Source organism: Oncorhynchus mykiss, chromosome 17, assembly GCF_013265735.2.
Source record: "Oncorhynchus mykiss isolate Arlee chromosome 17, USDA_OmykA_1.1, whole genome shotgun sequence".
In the NCBI taxonomy this organism is placed as follows: domain Eukaryota; kingdom Metazoa; phylum Chordata; class Actinopteri; order Salmoniformes; family Salmonidae; genus Oncorhynchus; species Oncorhynchus mykiss.
The window spans coordinates 32,538,298-32,562,075 of NC_048581.1; the positions used below are offsets into that span (position 1 = coordinate 32,538,298).

The 23,778-nt window shown below is 42.8% G+C and overlaps 1 protein-coding gene across 1 annotated transcript in view; it reads left to right on the top strand.

Moving 5' to 3' along the window:
- The window catches only part of LOC110493748 (nidogen-1), a 61,465-nt gene extending 39,252 nt beyond the window's left edge, over positions 1-22,213 (top strand). The window contains exons 9-20 of the mRNA XM_036949746.1: positions 1,299-1,436; positions 2,296-2,424; positions 2,772-2,915; positions 10,723-10,851; positions 13,385-13,621; positions 14,058-14,230; positions 15,347-15,473; positions 17,406-17,577; positions 17,857-18,014; positions 18,329-18,452; positions 19,179-19,291; positions 21,318-22,213. Of these exons, the coding sequence (XP_036805641.1) occupies positions 1,299-1,436; positions 2,296-2,424; positions 2,772-2,915; positions 10,723-10,851; positions 13,385-13,621; positions 14,058-14,230; positions 15,347-15,473; positions 17,406-17,577; positions 17,857-18,014; positions 18,329-18,452; positions 19,179-19,291; positions 21,318-21,436 (1,763 nt within the window). The 3' untranslated portion in view covers positions 21,437-22,213. The remainder of the gene's footprint in view (positions 1-1,298; positions 1,437-2,295; positions 2,425-2,771; positions 2,916-10,722; positions 10,852-13,384; positions 13,622-14,057; positions 14,231-15,346; positions 15,474-17,405; positions 17,578-17,856; positions 18,015-18,328; positions 18,453-19,178; positions 19,292-21,317) is intronic.
- Positions 22,214-23,778: the final 1,565 nt, after the last annotated feature.

The window sequence follows — 23,778 nt, forward strand, 5'->3', positions numbered from 1 at the left end:
CACATATGTAGCTAAAGGATTACATTTAAACTTGCACTTGCATTCAGTAGCATCTATGAATCGCAATATTATTATGAAACATATTGACGTCAAACGGGAAAACCAAAGACACCGGTGGTTCCTAATGTTGTGAGATTCTTGCTGGTGTTTCCAGAACAGCTGGTTCTAAGAGATTCGAATTCAGGACCTGCGATTGTAACAGTATACATTTTCCCAACAGATTCTTCTGTCTCTACTCATACGTGTGTCTTCTTTAGACATCTGGGGATGTTGTTACCACTCATTTGTTGTCTCAATGGACCATCGTATTACATACATTTCGCTTCAAGAGCGTTTGAATTCCTGACTATACACAGTATGGAATGTCGAGCCAAATGAATAGTAATTATCTTTAGTGTAACATTATCCGTAGGTTAACCAAAAACCTAGTGTTGTTGTATTTCCTCAGCTGGCCTTTCTAAGACACCCAAATCCTTGACAGGGTAAAGGTTAGCGGATAAGGTAAACAAGGGGCCGTGCTTCAGTTCACACAAGGTTATTTACTGCAGGTAGGAGGTGTAAGAAGAAGGGGAGAGGGGGGGGGGGTAAAGGCACCGGGAGAGGGGTAAAGGTACATAGTGGATGGCCGAGGGTGGCGATCAGGGGGCCGGGGGTAAGTTATGCAAGCAAACTTGACTCAGCTGGAGTTTATTGGCCAAAGTGGAACATCTGTGCCGAGTTTCCTGTGAGGACGCAATGGGGTCTGGAGGAGCAGAGACTTCAAACGTGCCCCCCCCCCTCCCCAATAAGCAGCTGTCTGATAAGCAGTCGGCGCATCTAACAGCCAGGAGAGGTGTCTTACATGCCTGTGTCTACAAAACTGAGACGTGTGTGTGTGTGTGTTTGTGTTTGATGTCACTACATCTTGTCCAGCTATTCCACAGCGTAAGCCATTTCCAACAATAACTAACATGAGGGTTACTGGGAATCTATTAATTTCAGGTTGTAGTACTATACTGTGGCTTTTCAGACTGAAGTATCCAAAGACTGAAGTAACTCCAAAGTAGAACTCCCCTGATCCCTTGTTTTACAAAATCCATCATCTGAAAACAGCCACATAAAAGCCTTACTGAAGGACTATATGTAGCTTATAAGTGAATTGCAACCAATTAGTCCATTCCATGTTTACTGCAACTATTTCACTTAAATTCTAGCTATAACATCAGAACGATCCCTGAACTAGGCATTGATGGCATCACCCACTAACACGGAACCCACTGCTGCCCCTCAAGAGAACGGACGTTTGTTTTGATTGACAGGTGACCCACCAGAGCAGAACCCATGTTTCACCGGCAGACACGGCTGCGACACCAATGCCGCCTGCAGACCCGGAGAAGGCGTCCAGTTCACCTGCGAGTGTTCCACTGGTTTCACTGGGGACGGACGTCAATGCTATGGTAGGGGCCCTGCACACTATACATATCAGCTTAAACCTACACCAGCTGATGCATAAGGGACATGGGGAATAGTCTTGAAGTTTGGGTTATACTTTATTTTACCTATTTTCCTGGTAATTCATTAAAGAATGCATTGCCATAACTTTATTACATTGTTATTATCTAATCAACTTATCGGTTTCATGGGGATTCTTTGAACTAAAGACTACTTGGCACCATTTAGTGGTGACCAATTTCCTTAAATGATTTCAATAGCAAAGCATACCAATTGTAGCAATTTTTTGAGTAAATACTAGCTGCAATAGGACTGAAAGTGAAGTTGCCCTAGATATTGATCTTCGGTCAGTTTAGCAATTTCTCCACTAAGGATTGGGGGAAGATTGGGCTGAAAACAGCTCATTACATTTCATATGACTGATCTTCATAAAATAGGTAATATTGGTATCTTCATAGCAGTGGTCATGATATTACATTTAGCTTATTGTGTACTTTCTAAGAACTCAGACATCAGTAAAGGGCAAGACCGCACAAAGAGAGAAACAAGTATTACAGGACTGAGAGACTGTAGCACAGGAAAACAAGCAATGTCATCAGGACTGCCCCATCACTAATAATTAATATTATGAATATACTGTAATGTACAGTATATTGCTACATAAACTACAAATGATCACACAAATGATCACATTAAATCATGTATTACAAATATGCAATGAAATAATGTAAGTATTATTATGGCTGTTGATATGACTTGCGGTTAACATGAATCTGGTGCAACATAATTGACCTCGGGACAAAGACAGTTGTTTTGAATTGGATTGAGTTAAGTTGAATTGAATTGAATGTGCTCATTTTGTAGACATTGACGAGTGCAGAGAGACACCCGAGATCTGTGGTTCTCACGCCGTATGCAACAACCAACCGGGAACATTCCGCTGCGAGTGTGTGGACGGTTTCCAGTTCGCCAGCAATGGCAAGACCTGTGTCGGTATGTAGTGCTGAAAAAGTGTGTTTGCAGCTGTGTTGGTCTTTGCTTGGATGGCCCCCAAAATAACTGTTGTAGTTCACACAACTTAATAAAACACTTAATTACACTAACTGTTTACAGATTTTTTCATAGCATCTATATTCATCTTCAGCTCCAATTTAAGCGTTTCTGTGCAATATCAGTCTATTAATCTGTTGTTTTCATTAGTCTATCAAACCGTCTACAGAGAACTTTCTCACATTTGCTACTACTTTTTATGGTTTTAGTTTAATCAAACTATTGATTCAGGGGATTTCTGTCTCCACCAAGTCTAAAATCTGCCTCCCTTTCCCCCCTATCCCTTGTAGAAGTGGACCGTCCCATAGACCACTGCCAGAGGGGTACCAATAACTGCGACATCCCAGAGCGGGCACGTTGTAGCTACACGGGGGCGTCCGCCTATATTTGCTCCTGTCTGTCCGGATTCGTGGGTGATGGTCATACTTGCCAGGGTAGGGTGACACTTGTGTGTGTGTTTGAGGGTGCATGTTTAATTATTATTGTGGGGACAAGAAGCCCAAAAAGAAAAATTGGACCAACTGGGGACATTTTGTTGGTCCTCACAAGGTCAAATGCTATTTCTAGGGGGTTTAGGGTTAAGGTTAGAATTAGTGTTAGGGTTAGGAGCTAGGGTTAGAGTTAGAGTACGGGTTAAGTTTAGGGTTAGGGGTTAGGGAAAATAGGATTTTGAATGGGACTGAATTGTGTGTCCCCACAAGGTTAGCTGTACAAGTGTGTGTGTGCTGTGTATGCGTCCGTGCTGTGTGTGTGCGTGCGTGCGTGCTTGGTGGCAGCCTGTTTTCTGAGGTTGAAGCACTGTTTTTTTTTTACTAATAAAATGATTAATTTGACTTAAATGATCTGAACTCACTCACGGGAATAATATTTATTTGTCATTAGGTCTTAACCTTTTTTAAAATGTTTTATTTGTTATTAGGGGGTAGATCAGCTTTAATATTGCAGGTAGATTGTAGCTTCCATCAATGTAATTGTCTGCATCATTTCCAATCCCCAATATATTTTTTTGTAAATATATGTACAGTACAAGTCAAATGTTTGGACACCTAATCATTCAAGGGTTTTTCTTTATTTTTACTATTTTCTACAATGTAAAATAATAGTGAAGACATCAAAACTATGAAATAAGACATATGGAATCACTTAGTAACAAAACAAGTGTTAAACAAATAAAACAACTTTTTTTTATTGGAGATTCTTCAAAGTATCGACCCTTTGCCTATCAGGTATCAAGGTAAGACCCAGATGCAGACCGTGTCGAAGTAACAATGTTTACTACAGCAACAGCGGCATCAGAACAGGACAGCAGGCAGGCTCAGGTCTGGCAGAGGTCTGTAATCCAGAGGTGGGGCAAAGGTACAGGCAGGCAGGCTCCCCCAGGCAGGCAGGCTCAGGGGCAGGCAGAGTGGTCAGGTGGGTGGGTACAAGGTCAGGACAGGCAAGGGTCAAGAACCAGGAAGACGAGAAAAGAGAGACTGGGGAATTGCAGGAGCTGACACAAAAACTCTGGTTGGCTTGACAAACAAGGCGAACTGGCAACAGACGAACCGAGAACACCTGTATAAATACACAGGGGATAATGGGGAAGATGGGCAACACCTGGAGGGGGGTAGTGACAATCACAAAGACAGGTGAAACAGATCAGGGTGTGACATTGCCTTGATGACAGCTTTGCACACTCTTGGTATTCTTGGTATTAAGCTCAGGTCTACCCTGTTTTCATCCTTGAGATGTTTCTACAACTTGTTTGGAGTTTACCTGTGGTAAATTCAATTGATTGGACATGATTTGGAAAAGCACACACCTGTCTATGTAAGGTCCCACAATTGTTAGTGCATGTCAGAGCAAAAACCAAGCCATGAGGTCGAAGGAATTGTCTGTAGAGCTCCTAGACAGGATTGTGTCGATGCACAGATCTAGGGAATGGTACCAAAAACATTTCTGCAGTATTGAAGGTCCCCAAGGACACAGTGGCCTCCATCATTCTTAAATGGAAGAAGTTTGGAACCACCAAGACTCTTCCAGGAGCTGGCCCTCCGGCCAAACTGAGCAATCAGGGGAGAAGGGCCTTGGTCAGGGAGGTGACCAAGAACCCGATGGTCACGCTGACAGGGCTCCGGAATTCCTCTGTGGAGATGGGAGAATTTTCCAGAAGGACAACCATCTCTGCAGCACTCCACCAATCAGGCCTTTATGGTAGAGTGGCCAGATGGAAGCCACTCCTCCGTAAAAGACACATGACAGCCTGCTTGGAGCTTTCCAAAAGGCACCTGATGACTCAGAAACAAGATTCTCTGGTCTGATGAAACCAAGATTGAACTATTTGGCCTGAATCTCAAGCGTCACGTCTGGAGGACACCTGGCAACATCCCTACGGTGAAGCTTGGTGGTGGCAGAGTCATGCTGTGGGGATGTTTTTCAGGGGCAGGGACTGGGAGACTGTCCTTGAGTGGCCCAGCCAGAGCCCGGACTTGAACCCGATCAAACATCTTTGGAGAGACCTGAAAATAGCTGTGCAGCAACACTCCCTATTCAGCCTTGAGAGCTTGAGAGGATTTGCAGAGATGAATGGGAGAAACTCGCCAAATACAGGTGTGCTAAGCTTGTAGCTTCGTACCCAAGAAGACTCGAGGCTGTAATCGCTGCCAAAGGTGCTTCAGCACAGTACTGAGTAAAGGGTCTGAATTCTTATGTACATTTGATTTTTTAGTTTTTACAAATTTGTAAACATTTCTAAAAACCTGTTTTCACTTTGTCATCAGATTGATGAGGGAAATATCTATTCACTCCATTTAAGAATAAGGCTGTAAAGTAATAATGTGGAAAAAGTAAAGGGGTCGGTATACTTTCCGAATGCACTGTATGGACAGTACCAAAATAAATGATCTAATAACTGTCTCTTCCCAGCAAAATCTGCAGAGCTGGGGAGGTTGAATCACCCATATACAGTTGAAGCCGGAAGTTTGCATACACCTTAGGTTCCCACAAGCTTGTTGGGTCAATTTTGGCCCATTCCTCCTGACAGAGCTGGTGGAACTGAGTCAGGTTTGTAGGCCTCCTTGCTCGCACACGCTTTTTCAGTTTTGCCCACACATTTTCTGTAGGATTGAGGTCAGGACTTTGTGATGGCCACTCCAATAACTTGACTTTGTTGTCCTTAAACCATTTTGCCACAACTTTGGAAGTATGATTGGGGTCATTGTCCATTTGGAAGACCCATTTGCGACCAAGCTTTAACTTCCTGAATGATGTCTTGAGATGTTGCTTCAATATATCCACATAATTTTCCTACCTCATGATGCCATCTATTTTGTGAAGTGCACCAGTCCCTCCTGCAGCAAAGCACCCCCACAACCTGATGCTGCCAACCCCGTGATTCACGGTTGGAATGGTGTTTTTCGGCTTGCAAGCCTCCCACTTTTTCCTCCAAACAAAACGATGGTCATTATGGCCAAACAGTTCTATTTTGTTTCATCAGACCAGAGGACATTTCTCCAAAAAGTAAGATCTTTGTCCCCATGTGTAGTTGCAAACCGTAGTCTGACTCTTTTTTTATGGCAGTTTTGGAGCAGTGGCTTCTTCCATGCTGAGCGGCACTTTTCACACTCTAGGAGACAGGAGATCTAGGAGATCTCTAGGAGACAGAGCGGTATCTCCTTCCTGAGTGGTATGACCGTTGCGTGGTCCCATGGTGTTTATACTATTGTTTGTACAGATGAATGTGGTACATTCAGGCGTTTGGAAATTGCTCCCAAGGATGAACCAAACTTGTGGAGGTCTACAATTTTTTTTCTGAGGACTTGGCTGATTTCTTTTGAGTTTGAAGGTAGGCCTTGAAATACATCCACAGGTACAACTCCAATTGACTCAAATTATGTCAATTAGCCTATCAGAAGCTTCTAAAGCCAGTCATCATTTTCTGGAATTTTCCAAGCTGTTTAAAGGCACAGTCAAGTAAGTGTATGTAAACTTCTGACCCACTGGAATTGTGATACTGTGAATTATAAATGAAATAATCTGTCTGTAAACAGTTGTTGGACACATTACTTCTGTCATGCACAAAGTAGATGTCCTAACCGACTTGCCAAAATTATAGGTTGTTAACAAGAAATTTGTGGAGTGGTTGAAAAACGAGTTTTAATGACTCCAACCTAAGTGTATGTGAACTTCCGACTTCAACTGTATATAACATTCTATTGGTTTCAAGAATATTGTACAATAATTAAAATTGAAAAATTCTAAGTTTTGAATCGGGCTAATAACGGTCCTCTAAGTACAGTATATAATTTTTTTTTTGGTGTACCTCCACTGTTATGCCATCCAGCCCTGGAGTTTTCCCAGACCTAAACACTTGAATTGCATCAATAAGTTTTTCCTCTGTAATTTAGCCTTCACATGAGTATTTCTGTACAACTGTTTATTTTACTTTATTAATAGAAAATAAATCCATACAGGTGAATTTGGTTAGTGGATATGAAGGAGACTGAAACAAAAATATGCTTTAAGTACTTTATTTCCTCTTTCAAAATATAGTTTGGTGAATCATGGGTGACTGTCATTTGTGACAAGTTTCAGTAAATTATTTTTGGCAGCATGTTGAAGATGAAAAAATTATTTGGTGCATTTTTCTCCATATTCCATCCAGTTCGCTTCATTTTTTATAATATATTACACATAATCTTTCTTGAACAAATTCCTCGATTACTTTTTGCTTTTCTTCTAACTTATTCTGAGCCTCTATGGTTAAGTTTTTATTGCTATCTATCTGTTCTGTTAGTCCTTCCATTTCCTTTGTTAATATGGACTCTTTTGACCGAAATTGCTTTTGAGTACTGAATTTCATGGCACATTTAAAAGTGTCCCATACAATAAGGGGATCTGCTGTACCTATATTATGTCTGAAAAAGTCAGTTATACATTTTTCTGTCCTAGTTAAAAACAAGATCATCCCATAGGCTTTGATTACATTTCCAATATCCTCGCACATGTGTAAATTCTGTAAGAGTAATATAAATGGCAATTATTTGATGGTCTAACCGCATTCTGTCCCCTATAAGCACCTTTTAAACTTTTGGTGCCAGAGAAAATGACATAAGAAAGTAGTCAAGACGACTAGCTTGATTGAGCCTCCGCCATGTATATCTCACTAGGTCAGGATTTTTACTCCTCCATATATCCATGACATTCTTGATTTCCTTAAGGGTGATAGTTTGAAGTGTGATTTCTTTTACTGTCCTTAGAGGTATTTAAAACCTTATTATAATCTCCCACCATAATAGTCTTGTATTGCTTATTGGGTTGATCAATTATTATATATATTTTCAAAGAAGCGTGGATCATCATTGTTTGGAGTTAATGAGCTATATCTGTTTATGGTTCAATAACATATTTAAAATCATCCATGTACCTAGAGGATCTGCTTGGACAATTTGCACATTCGGATCAACATTACTGTTAATTAATATCATCACCCTTTTAAATTTCTTTGCCCATGGGTGAAATATATTTTGCCGCCCCAGTCCTTTTTCCACACAACTTCATCTAAAATTGTTGAATGAGTTTCCTGTATACACTAGATATTATATTTCCTCTGATTATTTCTTATTATTATCTGTTACACCATTACAATTATAACTGGCTATTCTTATTTCACAATTTACCATAATGAGATACAAGTTTCAAATCTAAACTCAGCAAAAAAAGAAATGTCCCCTTTTCAGGACCCTGTCTTTCAAAGATAATTCGTAAAAATCCAAGTAACTTCACAGATCTTCATTGTAAAGGGTTTAAACACTGTTTCCCATGCTTGTTCAATGAACCATAAACAATTAATGTACATGCACCTGTGGAACGGTCATTAAGAAACTAACAGCTTACAGACGGTAGGCAATTAAGGTCGCAGTTATGAAAACTTAGGACACTAAAGAGGCCTTTCTACTGACTCTGAAAAACACCAAAAGAAAGATGCCCAGGGTCCCTGCTCATCTGTGTGAATGTGCATTAGGCATGCTGCAAGGAGGCATATGTGGCCAGGGCAATAAATTGCAATGTCCGTACTGTGAGACGCCTAAGACAGCGCTACAGGGAGACAGGACAGACAACTGATCGTCCTCGCAGTGGCAGACCACGTGTAACAACACCTGCACAGGATCGGTACATCCAAACATCACACCTGCAGGACAGGTACAAGATGGCAACAACAACTGCCCAAGTTACACTAGGAACGCACAATCCCTCCATCAGTGCTCAGACTGTCCGCAACAGTTTGAGAGAGGCTGGACTGAGGGCTTGTAAGCCTGTTGTAAGGCAGGCTGTAACGTGACAAAATATGGAAAAAGTCATTGGACCAGACAGGACTGTCAAAAAGTGCTCTTCACTGATGAGTCACGGTTTTGTCTCACCACTGGTGATGGTCGGATTTGCGTTTATCGAGGTGGAGGGTCCGTCATGGTCTGGGGTGGTGTGTCACAGCATCATCGGACTGAGCTTGTTGTCATTGCAGGCATTCTCAACGCTGTGCGTTACAGGGAAGATATCCTCCTCCCTCATGTAGTACCCTTCCTGCAGGCTCATCCTGACATGAGCCTCCAGCATGACAATGCCACCAGCCATCCTGCTCATTCTGTGCATGATTTTCTGCAAGACAGAAATGTCAGTGTTCTGCCATGGCCAGCGAAGAGCCCGGATCTCAATCCCATTGAGCACGTCTGGGACCTGTTGGATCGGAGGGTGAGGGCTAGGGCCATTGCCCCCCAGAAATGTTCTGGAACTTTCAGGTCCCTTGGGGGAAGAGTTGGGTAACATCTCACAGCAAGAACGGGCAAATCTGGTGCAGTCTATGAGGAGGAGATGCACTGCCGTACTTAATGCAGCTGGTGGCCACTCCAGATACTGACTGTTACTTTTGATTTTGACCCCCCCCCCTCCCCCTTTGTTCAGGGACACATTATTCAACATGTCTGGGGAGCTTGTTCAGTTTATCTCTCAGTTTGTTGAATCTTATGTTCATACAAATATTTGCACGTTAAGTTTGCTGAAAATTAACACAGTTGACAGTGAGGACATTTTTTAAATTTATCATAAAATAATATATAATTTTGTTTATTTATCATAATATATGTGTGTAAACTCACCATTAAAAAGTACCATAATGATTGAGTTTCCATAGCTATACCATGATATTTGCATTGCTACTAAGTAAACCTCCAATTGTTCTCCACTATTCCACCCAATAAAACCCCTCCCTGTCCCAAGATGGGTTGTCGTCCCAGTGACCGGCAGACCACCCCCGTCACCCCGGATCCCAGGGACCCCGAAAGACCGGGACCCATCCTTCGAAAGAGCACACAGTGCCACCGACAGATTATTTGTACCACCAGGTCCACAATAATATGCCCCCTCTCCGATTGTCCGAGTGTGACCCCCCCTCCATGAGTTACTGCAGATGTGTCTCGACTTGCATTTGTAGCCCTTGTCTAGTTACTAGGCCATATTAGAATAGTATACGTTACTGTCCATCATGCAAAATAAAGTTGTCTTTTTTTTTCTTGGATCCCCCAGACACCACAGAAACACACAAACCCTTCAGCTTAAAAAAAAAACAGACCATGTCTTCTCTCTAAACTCTCCACTGGGTCTCTCTACGTTGGACCCTCTGAGTCCTTCTCGTTGTAATACACCCACACCGAGGCCCCTGCGAGAGGAAATGTGTCCACCTGGACAGGAAATGCAAACAACCCGGCCCTACAGCTGGGGAGCCCGTTGATCATGCGTTTTATTCATCCATCCATCCCTGTATTTCTTATTGTCCCTCGTCCAATGCAACATGGCCCACCACCAAACGAAAGCAGTAGGAATTTCCATATGTCCTTGTGGAATTTGTGGATTTGTAGAACTCCTTTTTCATTTGTTGACCTTAGAGTAGACTTTAGAGGTTGAGGTAGTGAGCTGGGTGTGTTGCATCCAAAGAATGGTATCCCTGACCTTATCGAACGCTAAGCTTCAACACGTGTACAAGCCATGACATGCCATGAATGTATGTTTCACATTTAGATACTTTATATAGTAGTGTAATACCAATACTTTTTGTATTTTTGTATTTCCATAGCAGGATTTAATATTCACATTCCAATTGACTGTATATTTCAGCTGTATATTATAATATTTTGAAACCTTATTTTCAGTTGAATTTAGCATCTGTGTCCTTATTGTTTCTCATTGACTGTTGTTCCTCACACACAGACATTGACGAGTGCGAGCAAGGTCGCTGTCACCAGGACGCCGTCTGTTATAACGCTCAGGGCTCCTTCACCTGTCAGTGCCGCCCTGGTTTCCATGGCGATGGCTTCCGGTGTGCCCCTGGCTCCCCAGGTAGGTAACCCCTGTGCTTTTTGGTGTAAATAAATCCCCTTTTTCAAACCCCAAGTTGTGTGAGAGGAGTTCTTCTCAGGGTCATGGTCTTTTGGAACCAAACAGAAGTTTGATCCCCGGTCAAGTCATACCAATGACTCTAAAAATGGGTGAATCTGCAGTTCAAACACTAACAAAGTTGTCACCCGGCCAGTGCTTTGGTAAATAGCTATGGGATGGGGCTGGAGAAATGTAACTATTCTCAAGTGTATAGATGGAGCAATGGATGCAAGAACTGACCATCCATGACATCAAAATGATAGTTTTAACCATGTTTTAAAGCGATACATGGTTGTTTAAAATGAGAATGTTTACAAACATTGGAGTAAAATAAGCTTATATTTTGGGTTCTGATGGGGTACGGCAGTTGAAATAAGTTCATGAGACATTTGTAAGTTGTGATGTGCAGATTGGCCCTTTAAGGAAATGGACAGGGGGTGTACACTAAGCTGCCTCATGCTGCAGAAACAGGATATTGGTTCCTACTCTATGGGCCATTTTGTCTCAGACAAGGCTACTGATAGTTATAAGTTAAACAGCAGCCAGAGGCAGTATAGTCCAAAATGTGCAAGGGAAGTCAAGAGACATGCATTCAGAAGGAACCTCTAAATTGTATGGCTATGTCCGGAAGTATCTAAATAGTGTACATTGCATGGGTATAGCACGAGCTCTCATCAGACATCTTCTTCCCCTCAAAACATTAGCATTTGCGTAGTTTTACTTTTCTGTCTTAGTGCCAACAGCTGGAACATGTGAAGCTCCTAACAGTATAGTTTGGTTTAGAGGGAGGGGGTAGGGGGGAGAGGGGGGCGGGGGAGCAAGACAGATTTGTTATCAAAGGAAAGCATAATATACCAGAGACAAACTGTTTATATTGAAAGTCCACACAAGCCATAGTGGACTAAACAGTATATACAGTGCATTTTATTAACGGAGGTCTGTTCGCTAAGTTAAACAAGTCTATCAGTGTTGCGTCATCGCCTGGCACCAATAGAAAGTTATTTAATCATGGAACGCTCCCAGCATGGCAGAACGTGGATTGAGGCGAAGGCCGGAACAGTGTGTACTTCAACAAGACTGATATAAGACTATATGAGACTGCTAAAATATGGAACTGTTAGGGGGAGGGAGGATGGATGAAGGGTGTGTGTGCGTGTGCTTCGGGGTTCTGAAACTCTGAACTGAGTGTCCGTTGGTTTCTGGTGTGCCTTGACCACATGTCCCCCTCTTCCCTCCCCCTGAATGACATTTAAAGGTTGACATTTGACACTGTGCAGCCTTCCTGTGCGGGGATGGGTATAACAACACACAGATGTCATGTAGGGAGGATAAAGGAATGGAAAGGGAGGTTGGTGTTGATACATAACATACGATCCCCGTTAGGAAAGACCAACATAGCTGCTCATTCTCCATACAAATAGGGCCAAAGGCCTGGAACATGTCACAAGGATGTGCTGGAATAGAGCCAATGGTCCCACACTCCCGAATACAGACTCCTGAGCTGTGTCCCTAATGGCCTATATAGTGCAATACTTTTGGCCAGGGCCAATAGTCCAATTTAGATGAACATAAAAAGTAAAGATGCCCTGGAGTTACAAACAGGAATTTAAAACGTTTAATAAACAACAACAACTGCACCTACTGACGTCCATTTTCTCTTTGATTCAACTCACCACTGTATATTTGGGAATGTAGGCTATGTGTATTCAAGTGTTCCATTATTTTTCTATAGGCTGGCCTTGGGTGTTTGTGAGTTGGCATCTTTCTCAGATGTTACCTCTTTGTTCAAGTCCAATCCAGGTGTCAACTGCATGTATGTACTCCACCACGCTAATTATACCTCCTTCTCCTCTGCCTCCAGCTTTGTCATATTTTGTACAAGCCTTCTGCAAAGGGGGTTAATCTTGTCCTCCTTTGTATGAACTTATACTTGTAGTACACACTGTAGCGTCTGGACCCTGTGAGAGTTGACCTGGTTGTCTTCTGCTCGTCTCCACGGTTGACGACCGTCCGACAAAAACTGTTAACTGTTTCCATCGTTGACTAGTTGTCTTTATGTGGTGGCTTTTGTTGATTGTTGCGGCTAGACGTTGTGCATAGCGCAGATTGTATGTTCCGGCTGTTTGAGATTGTTATGACTAGTCTGTGGTTAACCAGACAGATACCCTGGGGATGAGACACTGTATTCCAGATGTCACCGTGTCCCCTATGTCAGATTTACAGGACTGCAAAAATATTCTACATTGAATCATATGCTCATCGGCTCTCTCCTTATTCCATGTTTTCCATATTAGTAGCAGGCAATTAACTTTCGTTTTGAACTGCCATGTGTACAGTAAGGCAATTATATTTAAACCAAAGCTATATAGCGCTTTAAAAAAAAAGCAATTTCTTTAAAAACCTTTCTAAAAGACATGTAGGATCATTTTTATTTTCTTAATTTCCTCTAATTATTTTATTACTTCTCTCATGTCACCTTTCTGTTTCATTCCAGAGCTTGAGAAGACGCAGTGCGAGCGAGACAGAGAAAGCATCCAGGTCTCTTCCGACACAGGCTCGTTTACCTTCTTCCGCCCACGCCCCGCCGTCAGTCAGTACGTTCCTACCTGCGACCAGCATGGTGCCTACGAGCCCACCCAGTGCCACGGTAGCATTGGGCAGTGCTGGTGTGTGGACGGCAATGGTCAGGAGGTCCCCAACACTAGAACTGGCCCCGGCCAAAGACCTTTGTGTGAGTGACTGCCTCAAAGGGTGGTGGGGCCGATTTGGTCATCCTTGGCTTTTACCTTAATATTCAACATATTCATGCATTCATAGCACTCATGTCTATTCCATTACACTCAACATTTGTACCCGTTTGCTGAATAAAAATACAGTAGGAACCCACTGGGCACATACTGGTTGAATTAACATTGTTTCCACGTCATTTCAACAAAAAATATATATGTGATGACATTAAATCAACGTGAAAAACTGATTGGATTTTCAAAAAGTAATCAAAGTAAAGTAACTTTTAACCTAAATTCAATGGCATGGTTGAACGTTTTGTTGATTTCGCATTGAAGTCAGGTTAGTTGAAAACTCAATCGAATATAAACCAAAACTAGATGTCGATAGGGCGTCTGTGTCCAGTGGGAAATGTAACTTCAGTTGTCCTTCCTTGACAGGTATTGACCAAGGAGTGATTCCTCCCCCGATCGGACCCACCACCAGGCCGGATGTCTCTCCTGTGGCCCCAGGGACCCACCTGCTGTTTGCCCAGAGCGGGAAGATCGAGCACATCCCTCTGGACGGATACAGCATGAACAAAGGGGAGGCCAAAGCCCTGCTGCACCTGCCTGTGAGGCTCCACATTGACGCACCTCAACTCACCTCACATTATCTCAAACAGACAGTCAGATAGCTACTCATTCAGTCAAGCACTGCACATCACTCGCTAAAAGCACTGTGGGAAGTGACTTATTGACTCACAAACGTTAACTCACTCACTCTCTTCCCGAGTGAGAGATTCACTCAGTCAATAAGTCACTCCTCTGTAAGCCCCGGTGTAACCGATGTGAAATGGCTAGCGAGTTAGCGGTGGTGCGTAGCGATACTTCGTGGGTGACTGTTGTCTGTGTGCAGAGGGTCCCTGGTTCGAGCCCGGGCGAGGGGACGGACTAAAGTTATACTGTTACACCGGCATACCACACTTTGTTAAGATGGCCGCTCACCAGATGGCCATAGCTGTCTTCTCAGACCCCCAGTCTTAGGTTGAATGAAAAGAGGGGGTTTTGCTAACCTCTTGCTCGCATATCAGATGTTTCCTTTAACCGGACTGAGAGTGCGTTGATGGGTGTTGTGGGTCCACGCACCCACTCTCTGTAATGTCCCAAATGCCACTTGAACAATCTCCCGATTGTGTGAGTCGACCATCGTCCTCAGGCTTTTCATCTTTCTTCTCACTGGCGTGGAATGGTCTGGCAGAACGTGTAACTGGACATACAGAGGGATTCTTCCCCATAAAAGCTTCAATTGTTGGACGAGCCGCATTCTGCCAAATGTAATGTAACATTATGTACTTCAATATGTCATTTGGTTGAACCCCATCTGTGAAATGAATGGGGTGAGATATTATCACTGTTAAAGTAGTTCCTGTTCTGCTTGCAACGCAAATGTGACAGTCTAGTTAAACAATTTATGACATTATAAATTGTTCTCTTGCTGTGGACAGGGGCTCTATTGAGTGTGTGTGACATCCTATATTCTGACACTTGCATGGTTTCCAATTAGCAGTTAAGAAGGGAAAAAAGAAGGGCATTTTATTTGTATCAGTGCCAGGCCAGCTACACACGCTACTACGGTGCAAAGTGCATCGGATGAGTGGTCTTTTCAATGTGACAATGTGTTTGTATCTGTCCCGATCTAAATAAACCATGAATCAATAAAACCCTCTGTCTTTATGTGTTGCTCCCAGGACAGAGTGGTGATCGCCGTGGCCTACGACTGTGTGGAGAAGATGGTGTACTGGACGGACATCACTGGGCCCTCCATCAGCAAGGCCAGCCTGGAAGGAGGAGACATCATTTCTCTCGTCACAACAGGTGAGCAGTGCACAGGTCTCAGGACAGTCTGGAGAGAAGAGACACCATCTCTCTTGTCACAACAGGTGAGCAGTACACAGGTCTCAGGTCAGCCTGGAGGAAGGAGACACCATCTTTCTCATCACAACAGGTGAGCTGTTCACAGGTCTGAGGTCAGCCTGTAGGGAGGAGAAACCATCTCTCTCGTCACAACAGCTTTAGTACACAGGTCTCAGGCCAGTCTGGAGGGAGGAGACACACTCTCTCGTCACAACAGGTGAGCGGTACACTGGTCTGAGATCATTTCAAACCTAGCTAGCATGGTCCATGAAATGCATCAAGAATGGTAATAGTTAACTTTTTATTTATCATGTTTTGTTTCTCTTAATTTCTCTTTATAAAGGCTTTACATGTGGGTATAATGAGTAAACAAAAACACATCGGCGATTTGTCTATCCATCAAAAGTTCCATTCATTTCATCTTTTGACATGTGTGAAACAACACAGACAAATGGCAGATTGCCATCCATTGTCTTGGTAGTCTTTCAATGTTCACTATATATCCGAAAGTATGTGGACACCCATTCAAATTTGTGGATTCGGCTATTTCTGCCACACCCTTTGCTGACAGGTGTATAAAATCGAGCACACGGCCAAGTAATCTCCATTGACAAACATTGGCAGTGGAATGGCCTTACAGAAGAGCCCAGTGACTTTCAATGTGGCACCGTTATAGGATGCCACCATTCCAACAAGTACGTTTGTCAAATTTCTGCCCTGCTAGAGCTGCCCCGCGGGGTCAGCTCTAGTAGCAACAACGGCTCAGCCGCAAAGTGGTAGGCCACACAAGCTCACAGAACAGGACTGCCGAGTGCTGAAGCACGTAGCACGTAATACTCACTAGCGAGTTCCAAACTGCCTCTGGAAGCAACGTCTTTACAAGAACTGTTCGTCGGGAGCTTCATGAAATGGGTTTCCATGGCCAAGCAGATGCACACAAGCCTAAGATCACCATGCGCAATGCCAAGCGTCGACTGGATTGGTGTAAAGCTCTCCGCCATTGGACTCTGGAGCAGTGGAAACGTGTTTTCTGGAGTGATGAATCACGCTTCACCATCTGGCAGTCCGACGGACAAATACCTGCCCGAATGCATAGTGCCCACTGTAAAGTTTGGTGGAGGAGGAATAATGGTCTGGGGCTATTTTTCATGGTTCGGGCTAGGTCCCTTAGTTCCAGTGAAGGGAAATCTTAACGCTACAGCATACAATGACATGCTAGATGATTCTGTGCTTCCAACTTTGTGGCAACAGTTTGGGGAAGGACCTTTCCTGTTTCAGCATGACAATACCTCCATGCACAGAGCAAGAGCAAAAATTATATGTTGAGATCTGTGTGGAAGACTGGCCTGACACAGAGCCCTGACCTCAACCCCATCGAACATCTTTGGGATGAATTGGACCACTGACTGAGGCAGCTCTAATTGCCCAACATCAGTGCCCGACCTCACTAATGCTCTTGTGGCTGAATGGAAGCAAGTCTCTGCAGCAATGTTCCAAAATCTAGTGGATAGCCTTCCCAGAAGAGTGGAGGCTTTATAGCAGCAAAGGAGGGACCAGCACCATATTAATGCCCATGATTTTGGAATGAGATGTTCAACAAGCAGGTGTCCACATACTTTTGACAATGTCGTGTCCCCCAGGGATGGAAATATTGCTTGCCTAAGGATAGTATTTTTTTTCCTGGGCTTGTAGAAAATATGACCAACTAGCTTGCTGTCTATTGAAATTTTCTCTTCTGAAAGATTTTGGACCCGGGCTTGTAGGAATTGCAGTCTACTTCCCCAGCTGGCCAGTGCCCCAACTCCTTAAGTTCCATCCCTGATGACTCCCATAGAAAATCAGCAATTTCTGTCTGATCTAAGCGTAATGATGTCCTCCTCCTCTCTTCCTTAGACCTGGAGAGTCCAGAGGGTTTGGCTATCGACTACCTGGCCCGACTAATGTTCTGGACGGACTCCATGAAGGACAGGATTGAGGTGGCCAAACTGGACGGAAGCCAGCGCCGTGTCCTCTTCGACACCGACCTGGTCAACCCTCGGCCCATCGTCGCTGACCCCTCCTATGGGTACGTGTTTTTGGGCAATGTCTGAGTGATTCCTTTGATGAAAATGTGTGATTAAAGAAGCAGTTAGTTCTTTGTGCTGAAGATATATTATCCTTAACCGCTAAGGCCTGGAATGATTTCGCTAGCGAATCTGGCAGGTTAGCCTTTTCATGATTTCGATAGCATAATGTAGGTTGACAACACAAATCACCAGTGCTGTGTTCCTTTTAAAGCTGTTGGTTTAAAAATATGGTTCTAAGCATCGTGCCAGGAACATGTTTTCTCTGGCTTGTTGTCCAGACGACTCTACTGGGCAGACTGGAATAGAGACGGGCCCAAAATCGAGATGTCTAACATGGACGGAACCGACCGGACAGTCTTGGTTAAGGACGACCTGGGGCTGCCCAACGGTCTGACATACGACCCTGAGAGCCAGCAGCTGTGCTGGGCCGATGCTGGTAAGAGGCTATGCTAAACATAACACTATCGATGCTGGTAAGAAGTTACGAAAAACATGCTAACACTATCTGTAAAAAGCTATGCTAAACATGCTTACACTATTGATGTTGGTGAGAAGGTATGCTAAAAATGCTAACACTAGTGGTGCTGGTAATGAACTATGCTAAACATGCTAACACTAAACATGCTATGTAGCAATCCATGGGAAAATCCCACTCTACTGAGGCAGTTCAGATGACTTAGTTAGTTGAAGCATGGTGCTAGCAACAGGGATGTTGGTTTGACTGCTGCATGTTTTCTTTTACCTTTACAGGTACTCGTAAGGTACAGTGTATGGACCCCAACGGTAGGAACCGTAGGACTATTGTGGAGGGGATTCAGTATCCTTTCGCCATCGTATCCCATGGGAGGAACCTTTACTACACTGACTGGAGAAGGTATGATCACCTGGGTCCGGTTTCCCAAAAGCATCTTAAGGCTATGTTCATTGTTTGAACCGTCGTAGGAGCATCGTTAAATCTCCAAGCTGTTTCCTAAAACTATTGTTACTAAAGTTGCACTTGAAAATGCTTGTTATTTACTGACTGCCCTTCTTTAGATTCTCCTACTATACACATAAAATCTCTGCTATACATAGAGACAGATAGGCCTAAACATCTTTATTCTGTGTGACTGACGATAACTGCAGAACGAAGTTGACTACAAATACAAAGTCGCCAATGTCTTGGCAATTGTTACAAACAAGCAAAGGATTCAAAGATGCTTCAACTTTAAAACAGAGATGACTGCATTAAAATATAAATACTGTAGGTCTAGACCTATAGGCTACATATCCCTATATATTTAAATCATATAAAAATAAATTCCATGATCAATAATTTGAGTTCTAATTTGCTAATTGTCAGTTGTCAAAAGAGTAAGAGCCTTCAAAAGAATGGTAGTAGACTTCATAGTTATGAGTACGAGGTGTTTTTTCATAGCCATTTGAAACAGTACTGTTTATTTAAAAACGCAAGTGTCTCATAAATGTCTTAAGTTTGTTTAATGCCAATGATTGTTTGACGTGGCTGAAACATTGTTGTGTGGTTCCGGGGGGGGGGGGGGGGGGGGGGGGGCAGCAATGAATGAGAAAATGTTTTGATAATGTTGTTTGCTGTTGCCAGGGAGGCGGTGGTAGCCGTGGACCGCACAACGGACAGAGAGACGGACGAGTTTCTGCCACAGAAGCGTTCGCGAGTGTACGGCATTGCCACGACCCCAACTCAATGCCCACAAGGTAAGCCTCCTCACACTTCTTCACTCTCTCAATAGCCTTGGTTTGCATCCCAAATGGCACCCTATTGGCACTCTAATAGGGTGCCATTTGGGGATAGTCGAGGTCAGGTGGTCACCAACCTTTTCTGAGTCAAGATCACTTTCATAGTCAAAAAGTAAGCCGAGATCGACCTGTCAGGTAAAAAACATGACTTAAAAAAATGGAACAATCTAATAACTGTTCTGTAGGAATGAGGTTTGTGCTGTAGGCCTAATACATTATCACAGCATATTGGCTACAGTTTACGTACACCTAGGTTGGAGTCATTAAAACTCCTTTTTCAACCACTCAACAAATGTCTTTATAACAAACTATAGTTTTGGCAAGTCGGTTAGGACATCTACTTTGTGCATGACACAAGTCATTTTTTCCAACAAATGTTTACAGACAGATTATTTCACTTAAAATTCACTGAATCACAATTCCAGTGGGTCAGAAGTTTACATACACTAAGTTGACTGTGACTTTAAACAGCCTGGAAAATTCCAGATAATTATGTCATGGTTTTAGAAGCTTCTGGTAGGCTAATTGACATAATTTGTGTCAATTGGAGGTGTACCTGTGGATGTATTTCAAGGCCTAGCTTCAAACTCAGTGCCACTTTGCTTGACATCACAGGAAAATCAAAAGAAATCAGCCTCAGAAAAAAACATTGTAAACCTCCAGAAATCTGGTTCATCCTTGGAAGCAATTTCCAAACGCCTGAAGGTACAACGTTCATCTTTACAAACAATAGTATGCAAGTATAAACACCATGGGACCATGCAGCCGACATACCGCTCAGGAAGTTCTGTCTTCTAGAGATGAACGTACTTTGGTGCGAAAAGTGCAAATCAATCCCAGAACAACAGCAAAGGACTTTGTGAAGATGCTGGAGGAAACAGGTACAAAAGTATCTATTTCCACAGTAAAACGAGTCCTATATCGACATAACCTGAAAGGCCGCTCAGCAAGGAAGAAGCCACTGCTCCAAAACCGCCATAAAAATGCCAGACTACGGTTTGCAACTGCACATGGGGACAAAGATCATACTTTTTGGAGACATGTCCTCTGGTCTGATGAAATAAAAATATAACTGTTTGGCCATAATGACCATCATTATGTTTGGAGGAAAAAGAGGGAGGCTTGCAAGCCGAAGAACACCATCCCAACCGTGAAGCACGGGGGTGGCAGCATCGTGTTGTGGGGGTGCTTTGCTGCAGGAGGGACTGGTGCACTTCACAAAATAGATGGCATCATGAGGAAAGAAAAATTATGTGGATATATTGAAGCAAAATCTCAAGACATCATTCAGGAAGTTAAAGCTTGGTTGCAAATGGGTCTTCCAAATGGACAATGACCCCAAACATACTTCCAAAGTTGTGGCAAAATGGTTTAAGGACAACAAAGTCAAGGTATTGGAGTGGCCATCACAAAGCCCTGACCTCAATCCCGTAAACAAAAATGTGGGCAGAACTGAAAAAGCGTGTGCGAGCAAGGAGGCACACATACCTGACTCAGTTACACCAGCTCTGTCAGGAGGAATGGGCCGAAATTCACACAACTTATTGTGGGAAGCTTGTGGAAGGGTACCTGACATGTTTGACCCAAGTTAAACAATTTAAAGGCAGTGCTACCAAATCCTAATTGAGTGTATGTAAACTTCTGAACCACTGGGATGTGATGAAAGAAATAAAAGCCAAAATAAATCATTCTCTCTACTATTATTCACATTCTTAAAATACATTGGTGATACTAACTGACCTAAGACAGGTACTTTTTTACAAGGATTAAATGTCAGGAATTGTGAAAAACTGAGTTTAAATGTATTTGGCTAAGGTGTATGTAAACTTCTGACTTCAAATGTACCTACTGCTGCTTTTGGTGGGGTTTGCTCTTATTCTTATTCACCACACATGTAGTGTGCATTTGATTTCAAAGTACAATTGTGCCAAGTAACTAGAAACTCCTGTATGTGATGGTAATGTTATCCGAATGTCTCCCGCAGCGTATAACTACTGCTCGAACAACGGAGGCTGTTCACACCTTTGTCTACCCCGCCGCGGCGGCTTCACCTGCCGGTGCCCAGACGTGGTGGACGGAAGCTGTGTGGGGAGGAACTTGTGAGGAGTGAAGAGAGAATAGTAGATTCTACTCCTAACTGCACAAAGGGGTTGTGACACGTGTACCTTCCAACTTCCTCTGTAGAGGAATAATGATAAACTGCCTCCGGGTGGGGGTTACTCTGTCGCCCAAATCCATTCAGATCGCTAGGCCTCTACTGCTCAGTTTATTGTTGAATCCCCTGTGGCATATCTGAGAGGATTGGGTCGTTTGTAAGGATATGATAGCGATCTCTACTGTAGTTCTCTGGTTAGTTAGGTGGAGATGCTATCCTATTGCTTACACCTATCTCGTCCTTTGATCTTGTTACTGTTACGGTGTGTATTTGAAACCTCCCAAATTATTTTGCCATTATTTTCTGATCCATTTGATAAAAGGTCACATTTGTATTTTTTTGTATTGTAAATAAATACCTGAAATATAGACGTATTATCTGAAGTACACGTTTCCATTGGTGCTCTTGATGACCAGTTATAGCTGATTATTACTGTGAAGGTGTACAGATTGTTGGGCATAACCAGGTTGTCGGTGTTTGGCTGCCACAAGCCTATCTGGAGAGAAGTTGGCCCATCGCCTTTTGATGACCTCATTCTCCCCTTGGGTTGACAGCCCACCATAGGAGTGTTACATAAGGTTAATGCGTGTACTGTGTGTGCAGCTGTGCGGTGACTGAGAAAAAACAAGAACATTTACATTATGTGCAGCTGTCCTATTAACATTTTTACAAGTTTGGTGTACATGGTCTTTTTTCTTGTTAGTCCAGTAACATGTTTGTTATCAGGAAGATATTTGTCTTTTTCTCTTTTTTAAAGCATACAGTAACTATAATACCAGTTTGTGGTTTGTGAAAATACACATTGTCATTTGTAAATGCATTATATTTCTAATAGATCTCAAAATGAACTGTGGCGAACGCAAAATCTCTGGTCATGGCCTATGTACGTAAGCCCTGTCCGAGCCAGAACAGCCAATAGGGCAGATGCCCATCTCCTGCCTCTGTAGCGTGAGGCAGCTTGACGTACAAGTACACCCATGGACAGAACGCTAGTCTATCAAAGGGCTATACCATAAGTCCATCTCCTTAATGCTGAGTGCCAAGCAGGGGCATCGGTCCCATTTTATAAGTCTTTGGTATGACTCAACAGGGGATTGAATCCCTAAACTTCCAATCTCAGAGCAAACACTAACAACAGTTGGCCAGTTATTGTCTTATATGATTGGGCAAAATGTGGATTTCTGCCTAAACAGGCATACCCAAATGTAATTATTTTATCATGAGCCATAAACAACAACTGCTAACGTTGCATAGTTTTAGAAATGTCTGGAACTCACCTTTCTGGTAAAAATGTTTTATAAATTGTTGAGGTGTACTCACTTTTGAGGACACAAGTTCAAGTACAATGTACAAATGTGATTTTTAAAAAAAGTGGAATTTTTTACAAAAGTGCCGAATTTCTCCTAACATGCTGACCACACCGGTCGCGTCGCGTGAGTGAGTATTCTAAAATATATTTACACACGTTATTCAATCATTGCTCCAACTCTGCATGCGAGCGTCTGCGTTGCCAGATGCTAAAATAGAAATAGTTTATTTTAGAAATAGTTTATTTTAGTCTCTTCTGGCCTCTCCCATCTCATTGGTTTTTAAGAGCATATACCCATGTGCCATCTCATTGGTGTTTAGCAGCATATACGTGGGTGATTGAAAGATGAACTGACGTCCACACTCCAATCGTTGTAGTAATACACTGTAAAGTTGGTTGCCAACCGCCATATAATGTCCAAAGAAGTGAAAAAGAAGCCTGAGGAAGGAGGAGAGATGACGAGAAAGGAATTCAGTTTACCGTTTTATCTGTGGATTAATTGTCGGAGTAGAGGACCTTGTGCATTTCAGGTAAAATAACAACCCAATGTTTATAAAATAGCTTGCAACAGTAAGCTAGCTAGCTAAATTAAATGTTTAATGCTTTTCAACCTGTCCCCAAAGTAATATAATCGGTTCAGAGTTTGTTTTGATATTTCAACCTGCGTGTTCTGATTGCTTCTGGTGTGGGTGAACAAAATCAACGTCCGGTTTGGTCAGCATTTAAACATCCACTGAGCAGTTCAGAGACACCATTCAAATGTGTGCAGACTCGTTAGAACAAGTGATTTCATGAAGTGGGCCACCTACTGGTAGAGTTCGTTTTTTGGATTATTTAAAAGTTGGTTTGAAAAAGAACTGCATTGCATTACAACACCAACCAGCCAGGCCATAATTTCTTTGTAGATTTACCTTCATGGATATATGTCTTTACTCTTAACTGGTACATGCATACATTTTCATATGGGTATGCCCAGACGGT